Consider the following 25,364-nt stretch of genomic DNA (forward strand, 5'->3'; position numbering starts at 1 on the left):
AAGGGTCAGGCTAGAGACTCTTGCCTATATGCTCGGGGTATTACTGATCGCCATATTTGGGGTCGGGAAGGAATTTTCCTCCAGGGTAGATTGGCTGAGCCTCTGGAGGTTTTTCGCCTTCTTCCGCAGCATGGGGCAGGGATCACTAGCAGGAGGGTCTCAGCCGATTGAAGTCACTAAAACACAGGATTGGGGACTTCAACGGCAGAGTCCAGGGAAGGGTCTTGCGGCCTGCAGCATGCAGGGGGTCAGACCAGATGATCATAATGGTCCCTTCTGACCTTAAAGTCTATGAGTCTATGAGGTGCCACAAGTACTCCTGTTCTTTTTGCAGATACAGACTAACACGGCTGCTACTCTGAAACCTATACTAACTTACTAACACTAACACAGGTACTAACTAGCTATACAACTATGAAAAACTAAACTATATACAGAGAAAACTCTCAGTAACCAAGAAGGAACTGTGAGGTGAAAACCACACAGGGCTCCGACTCCAGCCATGAGCAGTGAGAAGGAATGGAGGGGAGTCGGAGCACTGCCGCCCATATAGCCAGGGGAGGGGCAACAGCCACAAGGCATGAATGCTGCCCCTGCCCCATGAATACTGCTAGGCAAAATTCTCCAGCTCCAGTGCACTGTGTGCACACACCTACGTGGAATATGCAGCTGCATCTAGTCAAAGAACCCTGAAGACGAGAATCACTGTGAAGGAGGGACCGGTCAGGCTGCACAGAAGCAGTTTTGGGCTGCATAAATTGCAGTGCTTCCTCCCTGCAGCTGGGAAGCCTTGTAAAGCTGTCCCAGCCAAAACCACGGGCTACTGCCCACCCTGTGCCACCACATGATTTTTTCAGTCCTTCAGATTAATTCTAGAGGAGAGGCCCTAGCCCTTGCCTGGACCACGAACAGAACAAGATCAGAAGCAGAAGGAAAGCTTACAGTCACTGGAAGAGCGGTGCCTGAAGGTGAATCTCAGATGGGTCCTGTGGACATCCTCAATGGGAACGGCAATCTAGGAGAGAAGAGCCAGCATTAGCACAGGAGGGAATAGGCCCAGTCATGGGTGCATCAGAGGACCTAAGCTTTGATAGAGCCAAAGGTCAACCACGGATTAAGAAAAAAGAATAGGAGTACTTGTGGCACCTTAGAGACTAACAAATTTATTAGAGCATAAGCTTTCGTGGACTACAGCCCACTTCTTCGGATCAGATATGCATCCGAAGAAGTGGGCTGTTGTTAGTCTCTAAGGTGCCACAAGTACTCCTATTCTTTTTGCGGATACAGACTAACACGGCTGCTACTCTGAAACCATGGATTAAGATGCTCAATCCAGAACCCCATTCTGCTTTTAACTAGTAAAGTGTAAAGATCTGAACATGTGACCATGCGCCTGTGTCCATACCGGGATGTGTCTGTGCAGGGACATCCACATGTGCATATGGAGGTACCCTGGCATCTTTGTGTATATCTGTATGCCTGTGTGCATATCCACCTACAACGATATGCGGCCATACCCCCATTCATGACAGGGGCTGAATCCCTAAAGAATGCAAGCCAGGTTTCACTGAGGACAGCAGGCTGAGGCAAGACATAGGGAGTTCAGTCGGTGCTGTGGGATTGCCTATGGAGTGCAGAGCTGATCTTTGCAACTTCTGTTACTCCCCTCGCTCTCAAGACTCAGGGCCTTGAGGAAAGGAGCTCCCAGTAACCATGGACACAACGGATGTTTGTCTCTATGCCTGTGGATTTGCTCTTGTGTCACAGCTCCCTCTATGGGCTGAGCTGTATTATCACCCCTGTTCTCCATTCAGTGGATCATTAAGCAATATTCAGTCTCAGAGCTGACCTCTTCCCTCTTCTGTTTGCACGGGAGGGCTATGAACTTTGCTCATTAGGGAGGGATTTCTCTGGGCAGAGGAGACTCCCTCAGGCTGTTCATTCTCCTTGAATAAGAGAAATAAGAGAACTGTAATTCTTAAGTATCAGAGGGGTAGCCGTGTTAGTCTGAATCTGTAAAAAGCAACAGAGGGTCCTGTGGCACCTTTGAGACTAACAGAAGTACTGGGAGCATAAGCTTTCGTGGGTAAGAACCTCACTTCTTCAGATGCAGGTCATCTTGCATCTGAAGAAGTGAGGTTCTTACCCACGAAAGCTTATGCTCCCAGTACTTCTGTTAGTCTCAAAGGTGCCACAGGACCCTCTGTTGTAATTCTTAACAGTCTGATGTTCTTCACAGTTCTGCCTAGCCTCTGAGAGTCAGGAGGAGACAGGCAGAGTCTGAACAAAGCAGACCTCACACCTGGGACCCAGCGAGCTCAGGTTGCAGGTTTCATGTCCAAAATCCCAATCACAGCTGATCCCCTCTCCAACCACCTCCAAAGCAAGGGGAAGTTCAAACAGACCTTCATTGTCTCCATCCACCGCTGTTGCCGCTGCTGGTAATAGACCACAGAACGATATTCACTTGAAGGCTTGTCACCAGCACCCGGGAAAATCACATTCTGGGAAGTGGACAGCCAGGGGAGAGTCAGTTAGTGCTGAGCTTTTATGATTACTAGGCAAATAGTTGTCCTGCATTCAAGCAATTCAGAGCTGCAGCATTTCTGCCACAGACATGGAAATCAACAATTAAGAACAAAAATACTGCGTGCTGACCAATATGCCAACCCGCCCCAGCCTACAGTGCCCCATTCCCCTGTCTGCACCAACCTGTCATAGCATGCTGAGCTCCATGACTGTGCCAGCCCATTCTAGCTTTTACCATCCCATCTGGTGGCTTCCAACTGCCCACCCACAGCACGGTCTCCTTCCCACCCACTGGCTGTGCCATCGTGCACAAACAGGCAGCCCCACTGCCCTCACTGTTCTGTCAGTCTGGCATGCATAGTCCCTGTTATAGCTGTGCCACTCTGCACTGAATTACCATTGCCTGTCCCTGGGCCGCAGTTCTCAGTGAGAGCCTGGGATGGGGCGTCCATCCCACACTGACTAGTAAGGGGTTAGCAGAGCCCTACGGAGGCTGCGCAGAAAGCAGCCAAAAAGAGAGGGACTGTGAGGAGCAGCCAATCAGGGCCCAGCAGACCCATATAAGAAGCGCCGCAGGGCAGAGAAGGGTCAGTGGCTCCCTGGAGCTTGAGGAGGGAAGACTGTGCCTCGAGTGGGCTGCAGCCCTGTAGAACCTTGGACAGAGCAGTGTAGGCAGGAACTCAGGGAGAAGAGACGGAGCTCCAGCCAGGCTGCTGACACTGAGGAGGGTGCTGTGGCCCCGGAGAAGTGGCCCAGGGAAATGCAGTGATAGTAGAGGCAAAGGAATGCAGTAAGTGACTGCAGTTCAGAGGGTCCCTAGGCTAGGATCTGGAGTAGTGGGGGGGCCTGGGTTCCCTCCCCCCCCATTCGCCACTGGGGAAGTGGCAGGACTACTGAGGAGCTAAACCTCCCCGGAAGGGGGAGCATGGATAGTGACACAGCCAGAGGGTCGAGCCCCAAAGAGGACACTGCAGTTCCTGACACTTGCAAGAGAGGCTGCAGGCAGACTGCAGGAAAGGAGGGATGGGGTGCGGACTGCAAATGGGGAAGTCTGCCTCAAGCTAATCCCCAGAATGACAAGGAGGTGGCACCAGTCCATCGGTGAGTGATGCACACCATGACAGAGCCCCACAGCTGAGACTGAATGGGGCTGCAGTGAAGCTGCCCTGCTAGGCTGGAATGCCCTCTCTAACTGCAGAGCTGGCTCCAGTCTTCCAAGGAAGGCAGCAAAGGGTTCACGACCCTCCAGAGAGCTTTCAAGACTCAAGTCTTGTTGTAACATGGGAAAATCATTATCACAGATAGAGAAAGAGACTGGGGTGGGAGAAGAGATTGCATCTCTGTATTAACAAGCCTACATCCAATGTATCAGCTGAGAGTTTAATTAGAAATAAAAGCAAACGCCTGGAGAATGAGTAAGGGCAAGAGTCAATGTACTGTTAGGAGCAACTCCAGGGCTTGGCCTGAGCAAGAGCACAATCTCCTGCCCTTACCCGTGCACTTCCCTGTGCTCTTCTCCTTAATGAGCCTTTCCTGGAGCTCCCAAGCCACATTTCACTTCTGCAGCACCCAAAGCCTCTTCCTCCGCTCTGGCATTTGGAGTCTCTAACATACAAGTTGTTGGGATAGGACCATGCACATCGAAGGAGCATCTGAGGACAGGCTGGAGGGCCTTGGATGGTTCTGACAAGCCCTACAAGAAGGTAATTCTCCCCTTTTCCTTCTCTCAGCCTTTTTAGTTCTGGTTTTAGAGGTGAATTAGCAAGGCAGCTGCTGCATTCACCAGCTTAAAACAAGATTTAGTCATCAAAAATCTACAATATAAAGACCAAACTACAAATCTTCAACTCAAATATTATTTCCACTTTAACATATGGATGTGAAACCTGGAAACCCACTAAAGGTATAGATAGATGTCTAAATGCCTCCAAAAGCAAATGCCTCCGGTAAATACTAGGTATTAGATGGATTGAATTTATAAACAAATGCTGAGATTTTTCCGAAAGTTCAACAACCCTTATCGCCAAAGTTATTCAGAAATGAAGCTGGAAATATCTGAGATGCGTTAAGAATGAAACCAAAGCATCTGCCATGGAAGGTATGTTATTGGGCCACTGAAGGAACATATAAAGGGGACCAACCAAAAGAATCCCTCTGTCAAGCAGTACTTAGAGAGGGAAAACGCACGGGACTTAACACAGGGAATATGCAAAGAGTAGCCCAAGATAGACAGTGATGGCAGAGCCTGGTACTTGTTCTAAGCAATGTTTGACAATGCAGGAAGGATTCAGATTTAGAGGCAAAGCTCATTTTGAAGGTCCATTTCCAGAGCTTCAGTCCCCTCAGAAGGAGTGATCTGCCAAGAACACTCCAACCCACTGCAGTGAAGGAAATGGCCAAGACTTCCTAGGTGGTAATTGCCTCTGAGCACTACTGCAAAGCTGCTTTCAAACAGGTCCCAGACAGGTCTGTGTGCTTGGCCTGTGCAGTTCAGATCCAGATCCAGCACTTCCCCATTGGCTTGGTTCTACAGAGCACCTCTGAAGTCCATGGAGTTAACCCAGGGATGCCTGGTTCCTCCTGAGTCATCTCCAAAGGAGTGAGGAGTCAAGTAGCGCTGACACAGTCAGACTTAATCCCACAAGATTTGGGATTTCCCCTTTCCCTGCACCCACTGCCACATGCTCCCACTACACTACAGCCAGTAGGCCAGCACGGGGCACTCACCTGCATCATGTTTCCAGTCTCATCACAGACACACACTGTCACCTCCACGTTCTTCTGCGTCTTCTTGTTCCCCTTGTCAAACTCGCCTTGCACTATTGTGAGGTAAATGTCGTTCCTGATGTCCCCTGGAGAGAGCCACACACAGCGAGGTCAGGCCTGAAGTGCTACCAGTGGCCCCAGGAGCCCTCAATGCTCTCCCACCCCAAAGCACATAGGCTTATTCAGGGATGGGCCAATGCTTTGGTTAAAATGAAAACAACCTCCCCTCACACACACACCCTTCAACATACATCTACATTTTCATAGATTCCTGAAATTTAGAGCCAAGAAGCCCCACTAAGTCCCATCCAGCCCAGCCCACTCCTAGTCACTGAGACCAGTGAAAACTAGTCACTACTACACATTTACTAGTATTTTGATATGGTCCCTTCATTTCCTCCCTTACACCTACCCCTTACTTGGCTAATGGGTGAAGTGTATTAATAGAGGAGTGGCTGGCAGGCCAGCCCCACTCAAATTCCTAGTGTAGGTCTTTCTATAAGGGCAGGCAGTCTGATTTCCCCTCTCCACCTGCTTGGCCATTCTTCCACGGCAGGAATCAGAATAATCTCTGCACTGTGCAGCTGAGGTGCCAGATACCCAATGCTTCTGGGGTGTCCAACACGAAGGCCTTTCACATGTTAAAGGATTAGCAGCAGCAGGCCCATGAAGAGCAATTCTGGTTCCACTGCAGTAACTGCCAGTCATGATCTGGTCTGGCTTCTCTTCCATTTGGCAGATCCCACTTCAGTTGCCTGTTCAGTCTAGCAGGTGTTGGGATGCTTTGGAGGAGCCCAGCCTCCATCTGAGTAGAAAGGGGAATAAAGCATCCCCCATTCACTCTCTCTCAAACACACACTATCCCTGATAGCACCCAGACACTGCAGTGACAGATTGCAATGATTTGGGGGATCTGTCTGTACAACCACACAACTGTTATGCTAAAAAGTAACTACGTCCTGGGGGGAAACCAGTTTTACCCTACCGATGCCACAAGGACTTTGGGAGACAGTAGCTGAGGATGGATCAGGATAAACTTACTAACTGTAGCCTGAGGTGCCTTCTTCACTCACCTGGCATGATAATCTCTGGGAAGCCTAACTTGCGGACCACAACTGTGCTGCGGTCCACCAAGTGAGGATGATCTTTCCGCACCTGACTCAGGTCTCCCCACAGCATTTTCAGAGACACCCAGAACCCTGGATAGGATGGAGAGAAAAGGGATGGGAATTTACTTTGATCAAATAGAGTCCAGTGGGTAGCTCAACCAGGTGCTCAGCCCACACCCCAATGTAGACGTCTATCCCCGTCTCTGCACAGACGGGTCCATTTCACAGTCCTAGGACATGCTATTCGGGGCCCCATGTTAGAAACTGGCTTCCACAGTGTTAAACATTTACAGGAGCCAGGCCTCAGAGATGTTGTCTCCATCGAAGGCGTGTAGCTCCCATTTATCATAGTGGTGTGAAGTTTAGCGAAGAGCCAAACAGGACCTCGAAACTTGGATGACCAGGTAGCACCAATTTCCAAAAATGCCTTCTCTTCCTCCAGCTCATTAGGAAACTTTGTCCCTTCCTCCCAGACAAGGACTTTGCAACAGTGACTCATGCATTTGTCACCGCCAGGCTGGTTTACTGTAATCTGAAGCTGAATGTGACAATGATACACAGGTTCTATCTTGTGCAGAATATGGCTATGCACCAAAGGGATCCAGCTATGGAACAATCTTCCAGAGGAGATCAGATGCATCATTAGTCTGACCATTTAGGAAATGTTGCAAAGCCTTTGTGTATGAATTCTGAAAGTCATGTACAGTAGACAAGCTTCAGTGGTGTAACAAAGCCCCAGAGGGCCAGGATGCAGAAATAGGGTAGGGCTCCTCTCCCAATTCCGAAATCTACAATTTTGCTTACCCACATCATCACAGCCCCCAACCTACCCCACTTACCCCACCTCCAATCCTTTACCCACTGCCTCCATGAACTTCTTGCTGGCCCCTCTCCTCCCCCACCCTGTCCCTGGCGCCCCACTCCCATCCTGGGCTAGGATGTCTCCTCCCAATCCAAGCTGCTCAGTGACTCCCCTTGCTTCATCACCTGCACTGCACTCACACAACACAGGCTGAATTTGAATGACGAGTGGCATTGCAACTGGGCACATGGGGTCTCAGCACCACCCAGGTTTGGCCCAGTCTCTCCTCCATCATGACAAAGGTGTGGTTGAGGCAAACGTGAGTGGTGCTGTGACCTTGTGCACAAAGATGCAACACCATTCACCCAAATTTAGCCCAACCACCCCTCCGCCATTTGGCCCAGCTGCAACTCTGTCCGATGGAGCGGTAGTGGGATCAAATTTGAGTGAGTGGCATTGCAACCCTATGTGCCAGGTGAAATGCTAGAGCATTGCTATATCTGGTTAGGCCCCCATAACCTTGTGGGCCCATGAGCAGCCTTGCTATTCTTACACCACTGAACAGCTTTCTCAAAGAGCTCTTAAAAAAAAAATTAACTCTGTAAAAGGAGAAGTGCCAGAGACTCCATTCATTGCATTAGGCACTTCGCTGTCACAACTGATTTAAGTGGAAGGTGTTCAGATAGTATGGTGATGGGCAGCAGGATGAAACCCCAAGATAGATAGGCCACCCAGCTGTAGGATGAGGTGTAGTAAGGCCCTTACCTTGTCCTTTGTGGTTGATTTCCTTCCCCTCCACTGCTTTCTTTATCATGGTGTGAAGGAAATCATTCTCAGCAGCTACCCTGAAACACAACAAAAGCACATGGGGCGGGGGGGAGAGATCAGCTCCGTCCAGCTAGGGAGGGGGATTGTGGGGAATTCCCATGCTTCCCCGCTCTGCAGAAAGGGATCTGGGAACAGGAGCACATGAGTGCAGAAATGGTTACTTTATTTACTTGTACAGTAAGTGTGATTCTGTGGATATGTTGTGTACATATAGCTTCCACTGTATCACCCAGTGCACTTGAGCCAGTGTAGTGATGCGGGACTCACCCCAGCGGCGCCTCCTGCTGGTCGTCTCAGGGAATTAGCTCTCCAGCCTCCAGAGCGCCCTCTGCAGGCCAGTGTCCCGCTTGCCGCCAGCCCCATGTCCCTCCCAGACCCCAGTGCCCTTTTATCTGGGGTGCTGCCCCCTGGCAATACCCCCACACTCTGCATCTGGGTCTCCCCTCTCTGGGGAACCCCCAACCCTCTAATCCCCACCTTGCCTCAGTCTGGGCTACTTCCAGTCATCATCAAGCCCCTGCTCCCTGGGACAGACTGCAGTGTAAAAGCCACTCATCATAGGCATGGTTGGTCTGGACCTGCTGCCTCTCTCTGGAACCCAGTACCTCTCTGGGGCCTTGGACGCCTGGGGAGTTGCCAGCCTGGAGCTCCCCAGCCCCTCTGGCCTTTCCCCAGCCCTGCCTCACTCTAGGCACCCTGAGCGTCCCAGCAGCCAGGCCCCTCTCTCTCTGAAGGCAGAGAGAGACTGTCTGTGCTTCTGGCCCACTACCCTCTTATAAGGGCCAGCTGGGCCCTGATTGCACTGGCTACAGCTGTGGCTACTTTCCCCATCAGCCCTGCTTCTCTCTGCCACAGCCCTCTCCCGGGCTGCTTTAAGCCCTTCCAGGCAGAGCGGAGTGACCACTCCGCTACAGCCAGAGATATCTGATCAGCACCCATTCTGATGGCATATACACACAGCACGTTCTCATGCCTCCAACAGTGGGCATGAAGAGTAGAGTTGCCCTGGCCCCCTCTCAGTTCCTTCATACCAGAATCCAGCTGACAGACTCCAAATAGTGGGGATGGAGCGTGGATCATGGCATACATATGTGTACAACACATCTCAAAGAACAAGTTACTGTGCAAGTAAGTAACTGTTTCTTCTTCGATTGCTTGTGCACATCTGTATTTTACTTGAGGTGGTTCCCAAACAGTAGTCCAATGGTAATGGAAACGTGGAAGTTACTTAAACATGGATTGAAGAACAGACTTTCCAAAATTGGCATCTGCTCTGGATGCTTCCAGAATTGCATAGTGCTATGTGATCCTGTGACCAGAGGACCACGTTGCCATTCTTCAAATGGCCATAATAGGGATATTACTGAGGAAGGCCACTGAGATGGCTTGGGCTCATGTAGAATAAGCAGTACCTCTTTCTGGAATGACCTTTGCAAAGCTGTAACAAATCCGTATGCATAAAGAAATCCAGTCAGATATCCTCCGGGCAGTATCTGCTCGCCTCTTCATCTTCTCAGCATATGGGAGAGGATCTAAAAAGTTTAGTCCTGTCAATGTAAAATGATAGGGCCCTGCAGACATCCCAGGTTTGAAGCCTCCCATCATCCTTATGGATGTGTGGCCTTGGAAAGAAGATTGGTTGGTGTAATTCTGATTCAGGTTGAATTCTGATACCACCGTGGACAGAAATTTTGGACACGGTTGCAAGGAAACTTTGTCCTTATAGAAAACTGTACACAGGGGACCCATCAAAAGAGCCTGCAGCTCTCCAACTCTCCTAGCAAATGTTATCAGTGATGTAATCATATATGAAATACTCTTTATCTTGGTTTCAGAGTAGCAGCCATGTTAGTCTGTATCCGCAAAAAGAACAGGAGTACTTGTGGCACCTTAGAGACTAACAAATTTATTAGAGCATAAGCTTTCACGGGCTACAGCCCACTTCTTCGGATGCATATAGAATGGAACATATATTGAGGAGATATATATACACACATACAGAGAGCATGAACAGGTGGGAGTTGTCTTACCAACTCTGAGAGGCCAATTAAGTAAGTGACTAAAAAAGCTTTTGAAGTGATAATCAAGATAGCCCAGTACAGACAGTTTGATAAGAAGTGTGAGAATACTTACAAAACTGGACACAATACTCCAGATGTGGCCTCACCAGTGCCGAATAGAGGGGAATAATGACATCCCTCAGTCTGCTGGCAATACTCCTACTAATGCAGCCCAGTATGCCATTAGCCTTCTTAGCAAGAAGGGCACACTGCTGACTCATATCCAGCTTCTCCACTGTAATCCCCAGGTCCTTTTCTGCTGCACTGCTGCTTAGACAGTCAATCCCCAGCCTGTAGCCAGGCATGGGATTCTTCCGTCCTAAGTGCAGGATTCTGCACTTGTCCTTGTTGAACCTCAGATTTCTTTTAGCCCAATCCTCCAATTTGTCTAGGTCCCTCAGGACTCTATCCCTACCCTCCAGTGTATCTACCTCTCGTCCCAGCTTAGTGTCATCTGCGAGGAGCTGTGCCAGTTAGATCAGCTGGAGGCACAGTGTTAGATGTTTTCATCAGGTGTAACTCTGGTACTGAAGTGAGTACTGGTTCTCCTGACTGACATCCACCCAGATACAAGGAGAGAACTGGGGAGTCTGGGAGGGAGGTGGTCTATCAATGCTTGTGGTGTCGATGGTACCAATACAGTGTTACCAAGAAGGTTGGCACCAGATAGGATGTCAAAGGAGTCATTAGTACCAGGCCTGCAAGTAGAGCACAGACGCTGAACAGTGTGGGTGTAGATGGTACCAAAATTACCAATATCGAAGCAGAAGGTGGCAATATGGAGCATTTTGAGGTAGGCAGCTTAATGTCAAATAAAGAAATTCTTGGCCAGTGTTGGAGCTGCATGTTAGTGGACTGAATGGATGTTAGATGTCGTCCCTCTTGGACTTTGAGTTGCCCTTTTACTTAATGACCTTTGGGGCTTTAGAAGATGGCTCTGGAGATGGTGCCTGGTGTTCTCTTCTATTTCTGTAGTTTGTGAGGATATCTTCCACACTCAGGTCAAGTCTTTGGTATCAGCGCAGCTATTGGAGATAAAGAGGCTGCCGGGATACTTCTGGATGATTCATAATACGGGTGTTTGGTACCAAAACACCCACAATCCAAGTATAAGTGCATGGCTTTCTCCATCGGGTACATTCAGAGCCTAATCTCTATTTTTCCTTGGTTCTTCTTGTGAAGGATAGATAGATAGATAGATAGATAGATAGATAGATATAGAGAGAGCACGCACCTCAGCAGGATGTGTCCTTCTCCCAAATAAACTAAATACCACCTATGTCCATTTAAAAACATCAGCCTGACATGATGGGCAGTGTTTAAACCCTGGTGATTTTTTTAGCAGACATGCTGAGAAAAACCAACAATTTGGTACTGAAATACTACCCAGGGGACAGAATAAGATCTCTCACAAAAACAAAGAAAAAAAAGAAATATAATTAAAAAAAATCACTATCTAAACACTAACTACTATGCAAACTACTTTATCAATAGTGAGAGACACTATTTAGGGTTAACTAAAGTGTCTGGGGTGAATCACTACCACCTGCTTATGGCATGAGGGAGTCTTGTCTGTGCCAACTGGGGCAAGTTCTCCCAAAGCTACCAGCTGCAGGCTCCACAAGCACTCCACTCCAGGCTAGCGGAAGCATCACACTTTTCTTCTGCCAGCTGGCAATTTATACACCCCACCTTCTTATACTCATGTCAGGGGTCCCTCCCCACTCTGAACTCTGGGGTACAGATGTGGGGACCTGCATGAAAGACCCCCCCTAAGCTTATATTCCACCTATCCTACCCTTAGCTGTATGTTCATGACAACTCAAATGCCCCGTCCCTTTTCTTCTGGACACCCGCAATGTATGTGAAGCTGTTGCAACCCAAAATTGTATTTGCTTTTTTTGCATTAACAGAGGTATAGCATGCAAGTCATGGGAGATGATAGTACCGCTCCACTCAGCGCTGGTTAGGCCGCAACTGGAGTACTGTGCCCAATTTTGGTCACTGCTGTATAGAAAGGCTGAAGAGAAATTGGAAAGGATCCAGAATCAAACAAAAAAAAAAAAAACAATCAAAGGGATGGAATTGAAGTCACGTGAGCAAAGGCTGAAGGAACTGGATATTTTAGTTTGGAAGAGAGGAGATTAAGGGAGGACATGATAACAGTCTACAAATACTTGAAAGGCTTCCATAAAAAAGATGGAGAAAAGTTGTTCTCTCTTGTCAGAGAGGGCAGGACAAGAGGCGATGGGTTCAAACTCCAGCATAGCAGATTTAGATTAAATCTCATGAAAAACTTCCTAACTGTAAGAACAGTAGGACAGTGGAACAGACACCTAAGGAAGTCGTGGAATCTCCTGCACCGGAGGCTTTCAAAAGGAGGGTGGAGCCATCTGTCTGGGATGGGTCAGACACAACAAATCCTGCATCTTGGCAGGGGGTTAGACTAGATGACCCTTGTGGTCCCTTCTAACTCTATGATTCTACACCTATCTGCTGCCTCTGTGGAAGCAGCACACCCCAGTTTACTGGCTTCACCTCAATTCAACACTCTCCTGAGCACAAGGCACTTAGACATGTCTATAGTAAAACCAAACTGAAGTTTATATAGCATAGCTTGAGTTAAAGATTCAAATATAAGCAAGTAAAAGGATTTGAGCATTGGCCTGCTAAACCCAGGATTGTGAGTTCAATCTTTGAGGGGGCCAATTAGGGATCTGGGGCAAAATAAGTACTTGGTCCTGCTAGTGAAGGCAGGGGGCTGTACTCGATGACCTTTCAGGGTCCCTTCCAGTTCTAGGATGGATATATATATATATATACATATATGATAGATAGATAATATATATATATAGAGAGAGAGAGAGACATTATATATACACACACACACACATATACATATACATATACATATACACATACACACACACACACACAACTCAATCTACAGCCTATACTTATTAACAAGTCCCTTTGCTGTCTAATAAGGTATTTCTCAGCCATTGGTCAGTCCGAGCAGCTTTTCTTCAGTCCAGAGAGCTGGAATCCACTTTTCATGAGACACTCCTGCTGACAGAATGCCCCTTTGCAACAGATAACACCTTGTACCCTTTCTTCTTCTATACAGTCCCAAACTATTTGTCTCTTTTCATAATCAGGGCGTTACATTAACTTGACCTCAACCCGAGGGTCCTCTATTCAGAGGTTTCCATGGGGTTCTTTTGTCTTTGTAAATGCTCAGACCTGCATCTCGTCCAGACTGTAAACACAGGGCTGAGTTGAAAGGTGGCGATTGTTCTCACTCTTGCTTGAGTTAGCTCTGAGACCCATCCCACCTTATTGCCAGTTTTGGAACATGATGTTCTACATTTTACATATCTCTTAAAACATTTCCTGTACATACAACTGACAACCACGATGATGATCAGCTAGTTCTTAGCTTTTGACAGAGACCACACATCACCAAAGGGGGGGGGGGGAGGGTTAAGTATTGAGAAGCTGGTCAGACACAGGTGTAATATGCCTTCTGGGCATGCTTATGTCACACAGTGGAGCTCACAGTGAGCATCACAGGCCAAGGCGTTGAAAAGAAACTGAGATGGGGTCGGGCAGCCCCACCCTTTATGGCCTAGGTTGGAGGGATGAGTACACCCAAGGCACAGACAGTTCCCAGAATCCCCAGACAATGCTGTTTATGAAAAATCTCTGTCTTGAGTGCACTGGGTGTGCACAGGCATAGGATGGAAAATATATGTGCACAAGCACTTGAAAAACAACACAGGAATAGCTCGACTGGATCAGGCCCGTGATCCATCTAGCCCCATCTCGGTCAGCCGCCAGCAGCAGCAGTTTCAAAAGAATTAATAGATGTGTGAAAATATGCCTCCAACATTACATCTCCTCTTAACCCCTTTGGTTAGAGATTTGCTCAAACCCTGAAGCACGAGGTTTAATATGTCTTATAAAATTTGTGTATTAACTCTGGATATTCTTGTTACCCATATAAATGTCCAATTCCCATTTGAATCTTGCTAAATTCTTGGCCACAGTGACATTTGTGGCAATAAGTTCCACAATCTAATTATCCTGAAATCAAAAGTAAGAAAGATAATTCCTTTGATCAGTTTTTAATGTCACCTTTTATGCCAATTTAGTATACCCTTGTTCTTATGCTCAGCTTCTCCTGGCCATGGGCAGTGTTTCCTTCCCACCCAAGAGAGGAAGACAGTCAGTTGACTCAGAAACGCTCCCCTTTTTGCAGCTGAGTTCTTCTCAAGTGAATGGAAAGTCCTATCTGTCTTAACCCCAGCCTTCATCCCCAACCCTTGCAGCCCCCCCTCCCTCTCTGCTCACAAGTGCTTGCTTTACTCACAGGTGCACAGGAATGAAGTACTGCTTGTCGTCATCACTCTCACATTTTCCCTTGATGATATCTGTAATGTCCATCACTGTAAGAGACAAGGGACAGGAGCCTATGGTCATAAGGTCCTTTGGACAATCCTGAACCAACCCAGAGGGCACAATGGCCACCCTCCATCTCCAACTCATCCTGAGTTTTCACGGGAAAAGAGCAACCAGAGACAGCCAGACATTACTGAGCACCTGTAATCTGTGTTTGAAGCTATTGTCATTGCCAATAGGTGAGAGAACATGATAACCACAAAAGAACCTGCCAAAAAAAAACAACACATTCTCGGATGGAGGAGATGTCCGGCTGAGAAGTGCAGGGAGGAGGTGGTAGAAGAAGGAATAGGAAGAAATGAGCAGGGGAAATTTTGGCTGAATCCCAGGAAGAGTCTCCTGGCAGGGAGATAGCTCCTCACTTAGATTTGTGTCTCAGGGAGAGGTCAGGGAGCCGCAATGATGGGAACATTTAGAACTAGGACTGTCTCATGCATTAGAAAACAACCAGACTGTACTGGCCCCTAAAGGATGAAGGAGGCTTTTCTGCGTCTGATTTCTCTCAGTTTTCCTATTAATCATAAATTTTAAGGCCAGACAGGACCATTTGATCATCCAAACTGATCTCCTACATAACACAGGCTGGACGATTTTAATCAATTCCTTCACTGTCCCTGAAAGAGGAGCTGCAAGACTTCAATAATGGAACCAGAACTGCTGCCCAGTTTCACTGCAACTTTCGTGAGGTCTTGTTTAGATTTAAGAAGGTGTTCTCAATCAAGTCAGCTCAATCCAGCTAGTTATACTGAACTGAAAAATCCACCTAACAACAATGCAGACACACTACTACCTTTTGCCCAATTATATCAGGATGAGTCATACCTCTTTCCTCAGTGACTCACCACAGATAGCCTTCCACTTACAGAAAAGCTATACTTCCAGTAATTCACTCTCATCCCCTTCTGCCTGCTCCCAAATGCTATCCCCTCAACAATTCACCTCAGGTATCCCTGTTCCCCCTAACACTATCCCCAGCAAGTCACCACAGATACCACTCAGCCCTCCAGCACTATCCCCACAGAATCCCTCCACCCCCCAATGTTTTCCCAATACTAGTGAATTTTTCATAAGTGACAGCATTTTAGCTGAGGCTGAAGCCAATCTTACAATGATGCAAGATGCTCCAGCCCTCTAGTGAATTTGAGCCCTGCCGGGGGAAAGCCAGCCCCCCCGGGGGAAAGCCAGCCCCCCCGCATTAGCTGCCCGTCCAACAGGACCGGCTCCAGGCACCAGCGTACCAAGCAGGTGCCTGGGGCAGCCAATGAAGAGGGGAGCAGAACGTCTGGCGGCAATTCGGCGGCAGGGCCGTCACTCCCTCTCGGAGCGAAGGACCTGCCGCCGAATTGCCGTCGTAGAATGAAGCAGCGGTAGAGTTGCCCCCAATCGCAGCTTTTTTTTTTTTTTTTGGTGTGTGCGCGCGCTTGGGGCGGCACTGGCCCTGCTGTCCAACTTTCCCATTTTCCCACAGCGGGTATTTCCGTAATATTTTTATGATGCCTATGTGTACCTCAGTTTCCCCTATATTTCACATGGCTACCCAGCGTAGGGGGGAAAAAGGAATGTTTGCTCTCAGGGAAAGCTAAGAGACATAGGTATGAATGTCACCTAGCCGTTTGAACTGAATGAGTCATTAAAGGACTGGCCAAGGCTGATCCCATATCACTGGAGAATCTGATAAGACAATGGCAAATCCGGTCACCAGGACACTGACACCTAGCAATCACTGACCCAACAGAACATGGATTGGGGGCTTGGCTGGGGGCTCTTATCTAACCAGAATGGTCTAGGCTATGGTCTATGCTTTAACCTTCGTTTCTCTATGCCCATCTAAGGACTTCTGATGCTGTGTGCCAGGTGACAAATAAACCTGACTGTTTTGACAACGCTGTGTGAGTGTCACTGCAAATGGCTGGTGAGGTGTATTAATCCCTGAAGAGTATACAAGTCTCTTCCAGAAGGGGGGGGGGGGGGTGTCAGGGGACAGGGAAGGTTGGATAGGGGATGGAGTCTCATGGGGGCAGGAGGTTCCAGGAGGGGGCGGTCAGGGGACAAAGAGCAGCGGGGGTTGGATGCGATGGGGATTCTGAGGGGGACAGTCGGGGGCAGAAAGTGAGAGGGTGCAGGGGCCAGGCTGTTTGGGGAGGCTTCCCTACTCGGCCCTCTATATAGTTTCAGAACCCCAATGTGGCCCCCAGGCCCAAAAGTTTGCCCAGCCCGATCAACAATAAAGATAAGGAAGAAACAGAACAGCTAGTTAGGGAACTGGAACAAACTGATTAGCTGGATTTTAATGAAGTGTAAAGAAATGTGTAACTTGTGAAACACACACATATACACATACATATACACATATACATAAAAAATAAAATACCAGCTGAAATGTGTAACTTGGGGAGCGCACCTGCTGCATAAGGTGAATATAACATTGCTGCAAAGGACTGCTATTCAGAGACAGGTTATATACAAAACCATTTTCCTGTACCATATTAATAAACCTGATTGACATTGGTTATTTGGTCTCAAGTATAATTCATAATGAACCAAAGTGGGGTCAAGCAATTTACTATTCAATTTATCAACAACAGAGAAGTTAGATAGAAAAATGAAATTCTCTTGCTGGAAGATTATAGTTACACTGTGTGACAAAGTTCCTCCTCTGCCTTGGTGGGTCCTGCGCTTATAGGCGGATTTGCTCGCCTCAGAGATATACGGCAGCCCTCGGTTTGGCCACTTTTGCTAGTGGCTCAAACCTGCCATCCACTCAGCTAACCTCATCACTGGCCAGCATGGGGGAAACAAAGAACAATCCCCACAGTCTCTGTGTCCCACCTAGTGGGTCAGGGCCAGGCCAGATCCCTTTCCAATTTAGACCTTCCCTTCTGGTTTTTCCTCACAGACCAGGTCAACTCCTCCTGTGTCTGATCAGGAGTTGGGGGAGGGGGGGGGGGAAATGGGGAGAACCCAGGCCCACCCTCTACACCGGGTTCCAGCCCAGGGCCCTGTGGATAGCAGCTGTCTACAGTGTTCCCTATATCAGCTGTGTGACAGCTACAACTCCCTGGGCTACTTCCCCATGGCCTCCCCCAGCACCTTCTTTAACCTCACTGCAGGATCTTCCTTCTGAAGCCTGATCACACTTGAACGCTTCACTCCTCCAGCAGCACACCTTCTAACTCCTTGCACACACCCCTACTAACTGATGGGAGATCCTTTTTAAATCAGGTGTCCTGATTAGCCTGCCTGCCATAATTGATTCTAGAAAGTTCTTAATTGGCTCCAGGTGTCTTAATTAGCTTGCCTTGGTTCTAGAAGGTTCCTGATTGCTCTAGGGCAGCCCCTGCTCTGGTCACTCAGGGAACAGAAAATTGGCCAGTATATGTGCCTTCTACCAGATTCCTGTCAGTGGGGTACAGCCTGTACCCCACTGGTCTGGGTCTGTCACACTGTTTTATTTCTTAGAATTCAAAATGATAACACACAAGAATCCAAAAACAAAGAGAGACAAAGCAGGCTGCTCCCCAAAACAGAGGCACAACTCACCCCAGCTTGCTCTAGGCTGGCTGGCTGCAAATTGACTGCTGCTTGCTAGGCCCAGATAGTGCACAGGAACTCCTTCTTGCCCCACCCCCCAAAAGTGATAGCTTGCAGTTCCAACACAACCAATCCTCAATACACAATATTATGCCATTGACAAGTAGACATACCTATCCCTCTGCCCCCAGGGCTATCCCCTCAGCCATTCACCACAGATAACCCCTTCGCTGATGCTATTTCTCCAGCGACACACCAACGTTATCCCTCCACCAGTATTGCCAATCTCAAGAGACCAAAAATCATGAGTCAGACCCTCAAAAATCATGAAATCGGCTCCAAAAATCATGATTTTTTTTTAATCAAATTGTTTCTTAGTCCATCTTTTGACTTTTTAACTCCCTTCTACCAATGTTTGTGTAATAATTTTGGTTCAAAATTCAACTTATAATGCACATAAAAATGCATGCATCTCCCTGGCTGCTCAGATGGAAAGTCCACTTACCCTCTCCTCACCCCTAAGATAGGGGAACTGCCATCCATTTTCTATGACTGTATTGACCTGGGAGCAACACTTCTTTGCCTCCTGCTGCTCCAGGACTTTTCTACCTGGGACCCAGCAACACCACCCCCGCAACTCCCAATTCCTCCGCATCCTGCTGCCCCAGGACCCTCTCTCCATTATAGGGCCATACGTGAAAGCAAGGTTCAGTGGCAGGGCAGGTCTGTGACTTCACTCCTCAGGCTCTGGCCATATGTCCTGCCCTGAAAAGGACTTGCTCACATCCAGGCAGGGGAGCTGTCATCCAATCCCTTCATCTCCCACCACTATCTTCTGCACCTTCTCAGCCTGCCTCCTGCCCCTACATCTCCCTGCCCCCATTCCCCTGCAGCCCCTACATCAGCCTCCTGCTCCCCCCAGGGCTCTGCTCTCCTCATTCTCCCCACCTTTCACAGGCTCTCTGCTGCTCCTCACAGTCCCTGTGTCCTGTCTAGCCCACTGAGTGTCAGCCATCATATCTGTGGGCAAGGCTTCAGTCTCATTGCAAAGAGTGGGAGGTGGCAGCCAGTTTTATCAAGGCAGTCTCACTTCCCCCAGCAGAGACTATAGGGAAATGGAGGCACCTTGCTGGCTTCAAGCCCATAGGCAGCATTGGGAAGTGGTGGCCATTTTTAACTCCGGGGAAATTTGTGAGTAGACGCCTTTGTAGGGTGACCAGACAGCAAATGTGAAAAATTGGGACGGAGGTGGGGAGTAATAGGAGCCTATCTAAGAAAAAGACCCAAAAATTGGTACTGTCCCTATAAAATTTGGGACATCTGGTCACCCTACGCCTGTCATTGTTTGCGTGGAACAGATAAGGAAAAAAACCCAGAATTGCTAGTTGTGATATAATCCTGAGAGTTGACAATGCTACTCCACCCCCAGCACTATTCCCATAGCCACTCCCCAAAGATATCCCTCCGCCCAGCGCTATCCCCTCAGCAACTCCCCACAGATATCCCTCCTCCCCCCAGCATTATCCCCTCAGCCACTCCCCACAGACATCCCTCCGCCCAGTGCTACCCTCGCAGCCGGTCCCCACAGATATCCATCCACCCAGCAGCACTATCCCCTCTGCCACTCCCCACAGATATCCATCTGCCCAGTGCTATCCCCTCAGCCACTCCCCGCAGATATCCCTCCTCCACCCAGTGCTATCCCCTCAGCCACGCCCCACAGATATCCTTCCGCCCAGCGCTATCCCCTCAGCTGGTCCCCAGATATCCCTCCTCCACCCAGCGCTATCCCCTCAGCCACTCCCCGCAGATATCCCTCCTCCACCCAGTGCTATCCCCTCATCCACTCCCTGCAGATATCCCTCCTCCACCCAGCGCTATCCCCTCAGCCACTCCTCACAGATATCCCTCCTCCGCCCAGCGCTATCCCCTCAGCCACGCCCCACAGATATCCTTCCGCCCAGCGCTATCCCCTCAGCTGGTCCCCAGATATCCCTCCTCCACCCAGCGCTATCCCCTCAGCCACTCCCCGCAGATATCCCTCCTCCACCCAGTGCTATCCCCTCATCCACTCCCTGCAGATATCCCTCCTCCACCCAGCGCTATCCCCTCAGCCACTCCTCACAGATATCCCTCCTCCGCCCAGCGCTATCCCCTCAGCCACTCCCCACAGATATCCTTCCGCCCAGCGCTATCCCCTCAGCTGGTCCCCAGATATCCCTCCTCCACCCAGCGCTATCCCCTCAGCCACTCCCCGCAGATATCCCTCCTCCACCCAGTGCTATCCCCTCAGCCACTCCCCGCAGATATCCCTCCATCCAGCGCTATCCCCTCAGCCACTCACCACAGATATCCCTCTGCCCAGCGCTATCCCCTCAGCCACTCCCTGCAGATATCCCTCCTCCACCCATTGCTATCCCCTCAGCCACTCCCCGCAGATATCCTTCCGCCCAGGGCTATCCCCTCAGCCACTCACCACAGATATCCCTCTGCCCAGCGCTATCCCCTCAGCCACTCCCTGCAGATATCCCTCCTCCACCCAGTGCTATCCCCTCAGCCACGCCCCACAGATATCCTTCCGCCCAGCGCTATCCCCTCAGCTGGTCCCCAGATATCCCTCCTCCACCCAGCGCTATCCCCTCAGCCACTCCCTGCAGATATCCCTCCTCCACCCAGGGCTTTCCCCTCAGCCACTCCTCACAGATATCCCTCCTCCACCCAGCGCTATCCCCTCAGCCACTCCCCACAGATATCCCTCCGCCCAGCGCTATCCCCTCATCCACTCCCCACAGATATCCCTCTGCCCAGCACTATCCCCTCAGCCACTCCCTGCAGATATCCCTCCACCCAGCGCTATCCCCTCAGCCACTCCCCGCAGATATCCCTCTGCCCAGCACTATCCCCTCAGCCACTCCCCACAGATATCCCTCCACCCAGTGCTATCCCCTCAGCCACTCCCCGCAGATATCCCTCCGCCCAGTGCTATCCCCTCAGCCACTCCCCACAGATATCCCTCAGCCCAGCGCTATCCCCTCAGCCACTCCTCACAGATATCCCTCCTCCACCCAGCGCTATCCCCTCAGCCACTCCCCGCAGATATCCCTCCGCCCAGGGCTATCCCCTCAGCCACTCCCCACAGATATCCCTCCGCCCAGTGCTATCCCCTCAGCCACTCCCCACAGATATCCCTCTGCCCAGCACTATCCCCTCAGCCACTCCCTGCAAATATCCCTCCACCCAGCGCTATCCCCTCAGCCACTCCCTGCAGATATCCCTCCACCCAGCGCTATCCCCTCAGCCACTCCCCACATATATCCCTCCACCGCCCATCGCTATCCCCTAAGCCACTCCCCACATATATCCCTCCACCGCCCATCGCTATCCCCTAAGACACTCCCCACAGATATCCCTCCTCCACCCAGCGCTATCCCCTCAGCCACTCCCCACAGATATCCCTCCGCCCAGCGCTATCCCCTCAGCCACTCCCCACAGATATCCCTCCGCCCAGCGCTATCCCCTCAGCCACTCCCCACATATATCCCTCCGCCGCCCATCGCTATCCCCTAAGCCACTCCCCACATATATCCCTCCGCCGCCCATTGCTATCCCCTAAGCCACTCCCCACAGATATCCCTCCTCCACCCAGCGCTATCCCCTCAGCCACTCCCCACAGATATCCTTCCGCCCAGCGCTATCCCCTCAGCCACTCCCTGCAGATATCCCTCCTCCACCCAGCGCTATCCCCTCAGCCACTCCCCACAGATATCCTTCCGCCCAGCGCTATCCCCTCAGCCACTCCCCACAGATATCCCTCCTCCACCCAGCACTATCCCCTCAGCCACTCCCCACAGATATCCCTCCGCCCAGGGCTATCCCCTCAGCCACTCCCCGCAGATATCCCTCCGCCCAGGGCTATCCCCTCAGCCACTCCCCACAGATATCCCTCCTCCACCCAGCACTATCCCCTCAGCCACTCCCCACAGATATCCTTCCTCCGCCCAGCGCTATCCCCTCAGCCACTCCCCACAGATATCCCTCCGCCCAGCGCTATCCCCTCAGCTGGTCCCCACAGATGAATCAGTGTTGCCAACTCTCTAGATACATGGTGTGCACTGTGGAGCTCCTGCCCCACAGATATGCGTTGGGGGATCCCAACCATCAGAGCCACTTCTCAGCTTGTGAGGAAAGCTTGAGGAGGAGATGCGAGTGCCCCAAACAGCTCACAGCTCAGAGGAAAATGCACAGACCCAGGACTTGCAATTTTAAGATCTCTTGATTTTTTTCAGCCACTCTCAGGATACTGTGGGGGTCTGACATGTACATTTACATGCTTGGGGGTGGGAGACACGGCCAATTCCTCGGGCTCCGCAACCCCTCTGCGGGGTTCCCAGAACTCTGCACCCATTTCCCCCAGGGTCATCTTCCTCTCTCAGCTTGGGGCCCTCATGTTCAAATTGCCTTCTCAATCCACATCCACCTGGTGCCCTCTCCCCTTCAAACCCTCCTCCATGGCATTCCTTCTTCCATGCAGGTCACTCTCTAGCAGGAAGCAGCTCTCACTGCTCTGACCACAGGGGTTCCAAATCAGGGACATTTGCATATTATTTCTTTTATATGTAACCCACACACCAACTGGGTGTGGTGCTCTATCCCATTTAGTGGCACTGAGAGAGACATTAATGACTCTGCTCTACAGCCTTCGCCAACAGGCACATGGCTTTTAGCTCATGCAGTCGAGGCTCATGCACTAAGCCCCAGAGGTCCCAGGTTCAATCCCGCCTGCCCACGACCAGGGTCTGTCAGTGTTACAAGTGGTTTTGAATCTTTAAAGCCACATTTTCTGAACAAAAAGAACAGGAGTCCTTGTGGCACCTTAGAGACGAACAAATTTATTTGAGGCTCAAATAAATCTGTTAGTCTCTAAGGTGCCACAAGGACTCCTGTTCTTTTTGCGGATACAGACTAGCACAGCTGCTACTCTGAAACCTGTCATTTTCTGAACAGCAAATCCTAAATTTTTTCTCAGCAGCTAGCCTGTGGCTTGCAATAGTACCTGGGTACAGTGACAGCCCCCGCATGCTACCTCCTGCCCAACGCGCTCCCTATAGACAACTGTCTCAGCTGATAGGTATGAAGAGATGGATGCTGTTGAGGACCCACAGATCTCCACTGAATGATCTCTGAGCTGGGCTGACAAGCTGCATGGAGCTGAATTTCCAGTTCCAATCCATTTCTGGGGGCTTCCCCCCCGCCCCAACTTGGGGGCACATGGATTTCAGCACCTTCAGCTAGAGGCTCTACAGAACATAAACGCGTAGGAGCCAGTATAACACACAGCAGCATAGACTCGCTGCCCAGGGATACACTCAGCTCAGAGCCCAATTTGCTGCCCTCGTGTTAAATATTCACCTACTAATTACTCAGTGATTGAGGTCCCAGCTCGCACTAATTAGCCTATCAAAAATCAATCATTTCAAACAATTCCATTTGTTGAGGATCACTATCCCAGGCTAGGAATGTTTATCAAAGTACAGAGACAGCATGAGAGAAAGGAGTGTGTGGAATGTCCTCACTTCTATCACTGGGGGTAAGGACAACTGGGACCACGTGTGAACCACATGCCCAGCCACAAGGGCTATGACACACTTGGGGAACAATCACAGGTATTTACTAGGCTTCAGCGGGAGGACAACCACAGGATGGATGGAGATTCCACAGGGAGTGTAGGGAGGAGCTGACACAGAGAATGCACTGGCTTCTCCTACTTTAACTCATAAACTAGAGTAATAGTAATAAGATGAAATTGAATAGAGAAAAGTGCAAGGTCATGCATTTAGGGATTAATAACAAGAATTATTGTTATGAGCTGGGGATGCATCAGTTGGAAGTAACAGAGGAGGAGAAGGACCTCAGAGTATTGGTTGATCACAGGATGACTATGAGCCCCCAATGTGATATGGCCGTGAAAAAAGCTAATGCGGTCTTGGGATGCATCAGGCGAGGTATTTCCAGTAGAGATAAGGAGGTGTTAGTACCGTTATACAAGGCACTGGTGAAACCTCATCTGGAATATTGTGTGCAGTTCTGGTCTCCCATGTTTAAGAAGGATGAATTCAAACTGGAACAGGTAAAGAGAAGGGCTACTAGGATGATCTGAGGAATGGAAAACCTGTCTTATGAAAGGAGACTCAAAGAGCTTGGCTTGTTTAGCCTAACCAAAAGAAGGCTGAGAGGAGATGTGATTGCTCTCTATAAATATATCAGAGGCATAAATACCAGGAAGGGAGAGGAATTATTTAAGCTCAGGACCAATGTGGACACAAGAACAAATGGATATAAACTGGCCATCAGGAAGTTTAGACTTGAAATTAGACTAAGGTTTCTAACCATCGGAGGAGTGAAGTTCTGGAACAGCCTTCCAAGGGGAGCAGTGGGGGCAAAAGACATATCTGGCTTCAAGACTAAGCTTGATACGTTTATGGAGGGGATGGTATGATGAGATTGGTCTTTGACTATTAGCGGTAAATATGCCCAATGGCCTGTGATGGGATGTTAGATGGGATGGGATCTGAGTTACTACAGAGAATTCTTTCCTGGGTGCTGGCTGGTGAGTCTTGCCCACATGCTCAGAGTTTAGCTGATCACCGTATTTGGGGTCGGGAAGGAATTTTCCTCCAGGGCAGATCGGCAGAGGCCTTGGAGGTTTTTCGCCTTCCTCTGCAGCGTGGGGCACGGGTCAGTTGCTGGAAGATTCTCTGCACCTTGAAGTCTTTAAACCACGATTTGAGGACTTCAGTGGCTCAGACACAGGTTTGATACAGGAGTGGGGGGGTGAGATTCTGTGGCCTGCGTTGTGCAGGAGGTCAGACTAGATGATCATAATGGTCCCTTCTGACCTTAAAGTCTATGAACTTACACCTTCTTACCCTGCTGCTTGTTGCTTTCCTGGCTGCAGTCCCCTCCTCCAGCCCTCAATGTGTGAGTCAGACCAGTCCAGACCCCCTGAGACTGAGGCTATGTCTACACTACAGACCTTGCAGCGGCACAGCTGTACCACTGCAGCTATGCCGCTGTAAGGTCTCCCGCGTAGCTACTCTATGCCAATGGGAGAGAGCTCTCCTGTCAGCATAATTAAACCACACACACCCCCACGAGCGGCAGTAGCTATGTCAGCGGGAGAGCATCTCCCACCGATATAGCGCTGTGCAACCAGCACTTCTGTCGGTGAAACTTACGTCCGGCAGGGTTTGTTTTTTTTTCACACCCCTGACCTACACA

The 25,364-nt window shown here is 49.8% G+C and overlaps 1 protein-coding gene across 3 annotated transcripts in view; it reads right to left on the reverse strand.

The window, feature by feature from the left end:
- LOC128838406 (dedicator of cytokinesis protein 2-like) overlaps positions 1-25,364 on the reverse strand; it is a 348,010-nt gene that overhangs the window by 287,784 nt on the left and 34,862 nt on the right. For all 3 annotated transcript variants that reach the window (XM_054030559.1, XM_054030560.1, XM_054030558.1), the window contains exons 11-16: positions 14,467-14,542; positions 7,972-8,051; positions 6,369-6,494; positions 5,257-5,381; positions 2,406-2,504; positions 943-1,015 (exon numbers count right to left, since the gene is read on the reverse strand). In XM_054030559.1, coding sequence (XP_053886534.1) covers positions 943-1,015; positions 2,406-2,504; positions 5,257-5,381; positions 6,369-6,494; positions 7,972-8,051; positions 14,467-14,542 — 579 coding nt within the window. The remainder of the gene's footprint in view (positions 1-942; positions 1,016-2,405; positions 2,505-5,256; positions 5,382-6,368; positions 6,495-7,971; positions 8,052-14,466; positions 14,543-25,364) is intronic.

The sequence above is a fragment of the Malaclemys terrapin genome, chromosome 5 (assembly GCF_027887155.1).
Source record: "Malaclemys terrapin pileata isolate rMalTer1 chromosome 5, rMalTer1.hap1, whole genome shotgun sequence".
Lineage (NCBI taxonomy): Eukaryota > Metazoa > Chordata > Testudines > Emydidae > Malaclemys > Malaclemys terrapin.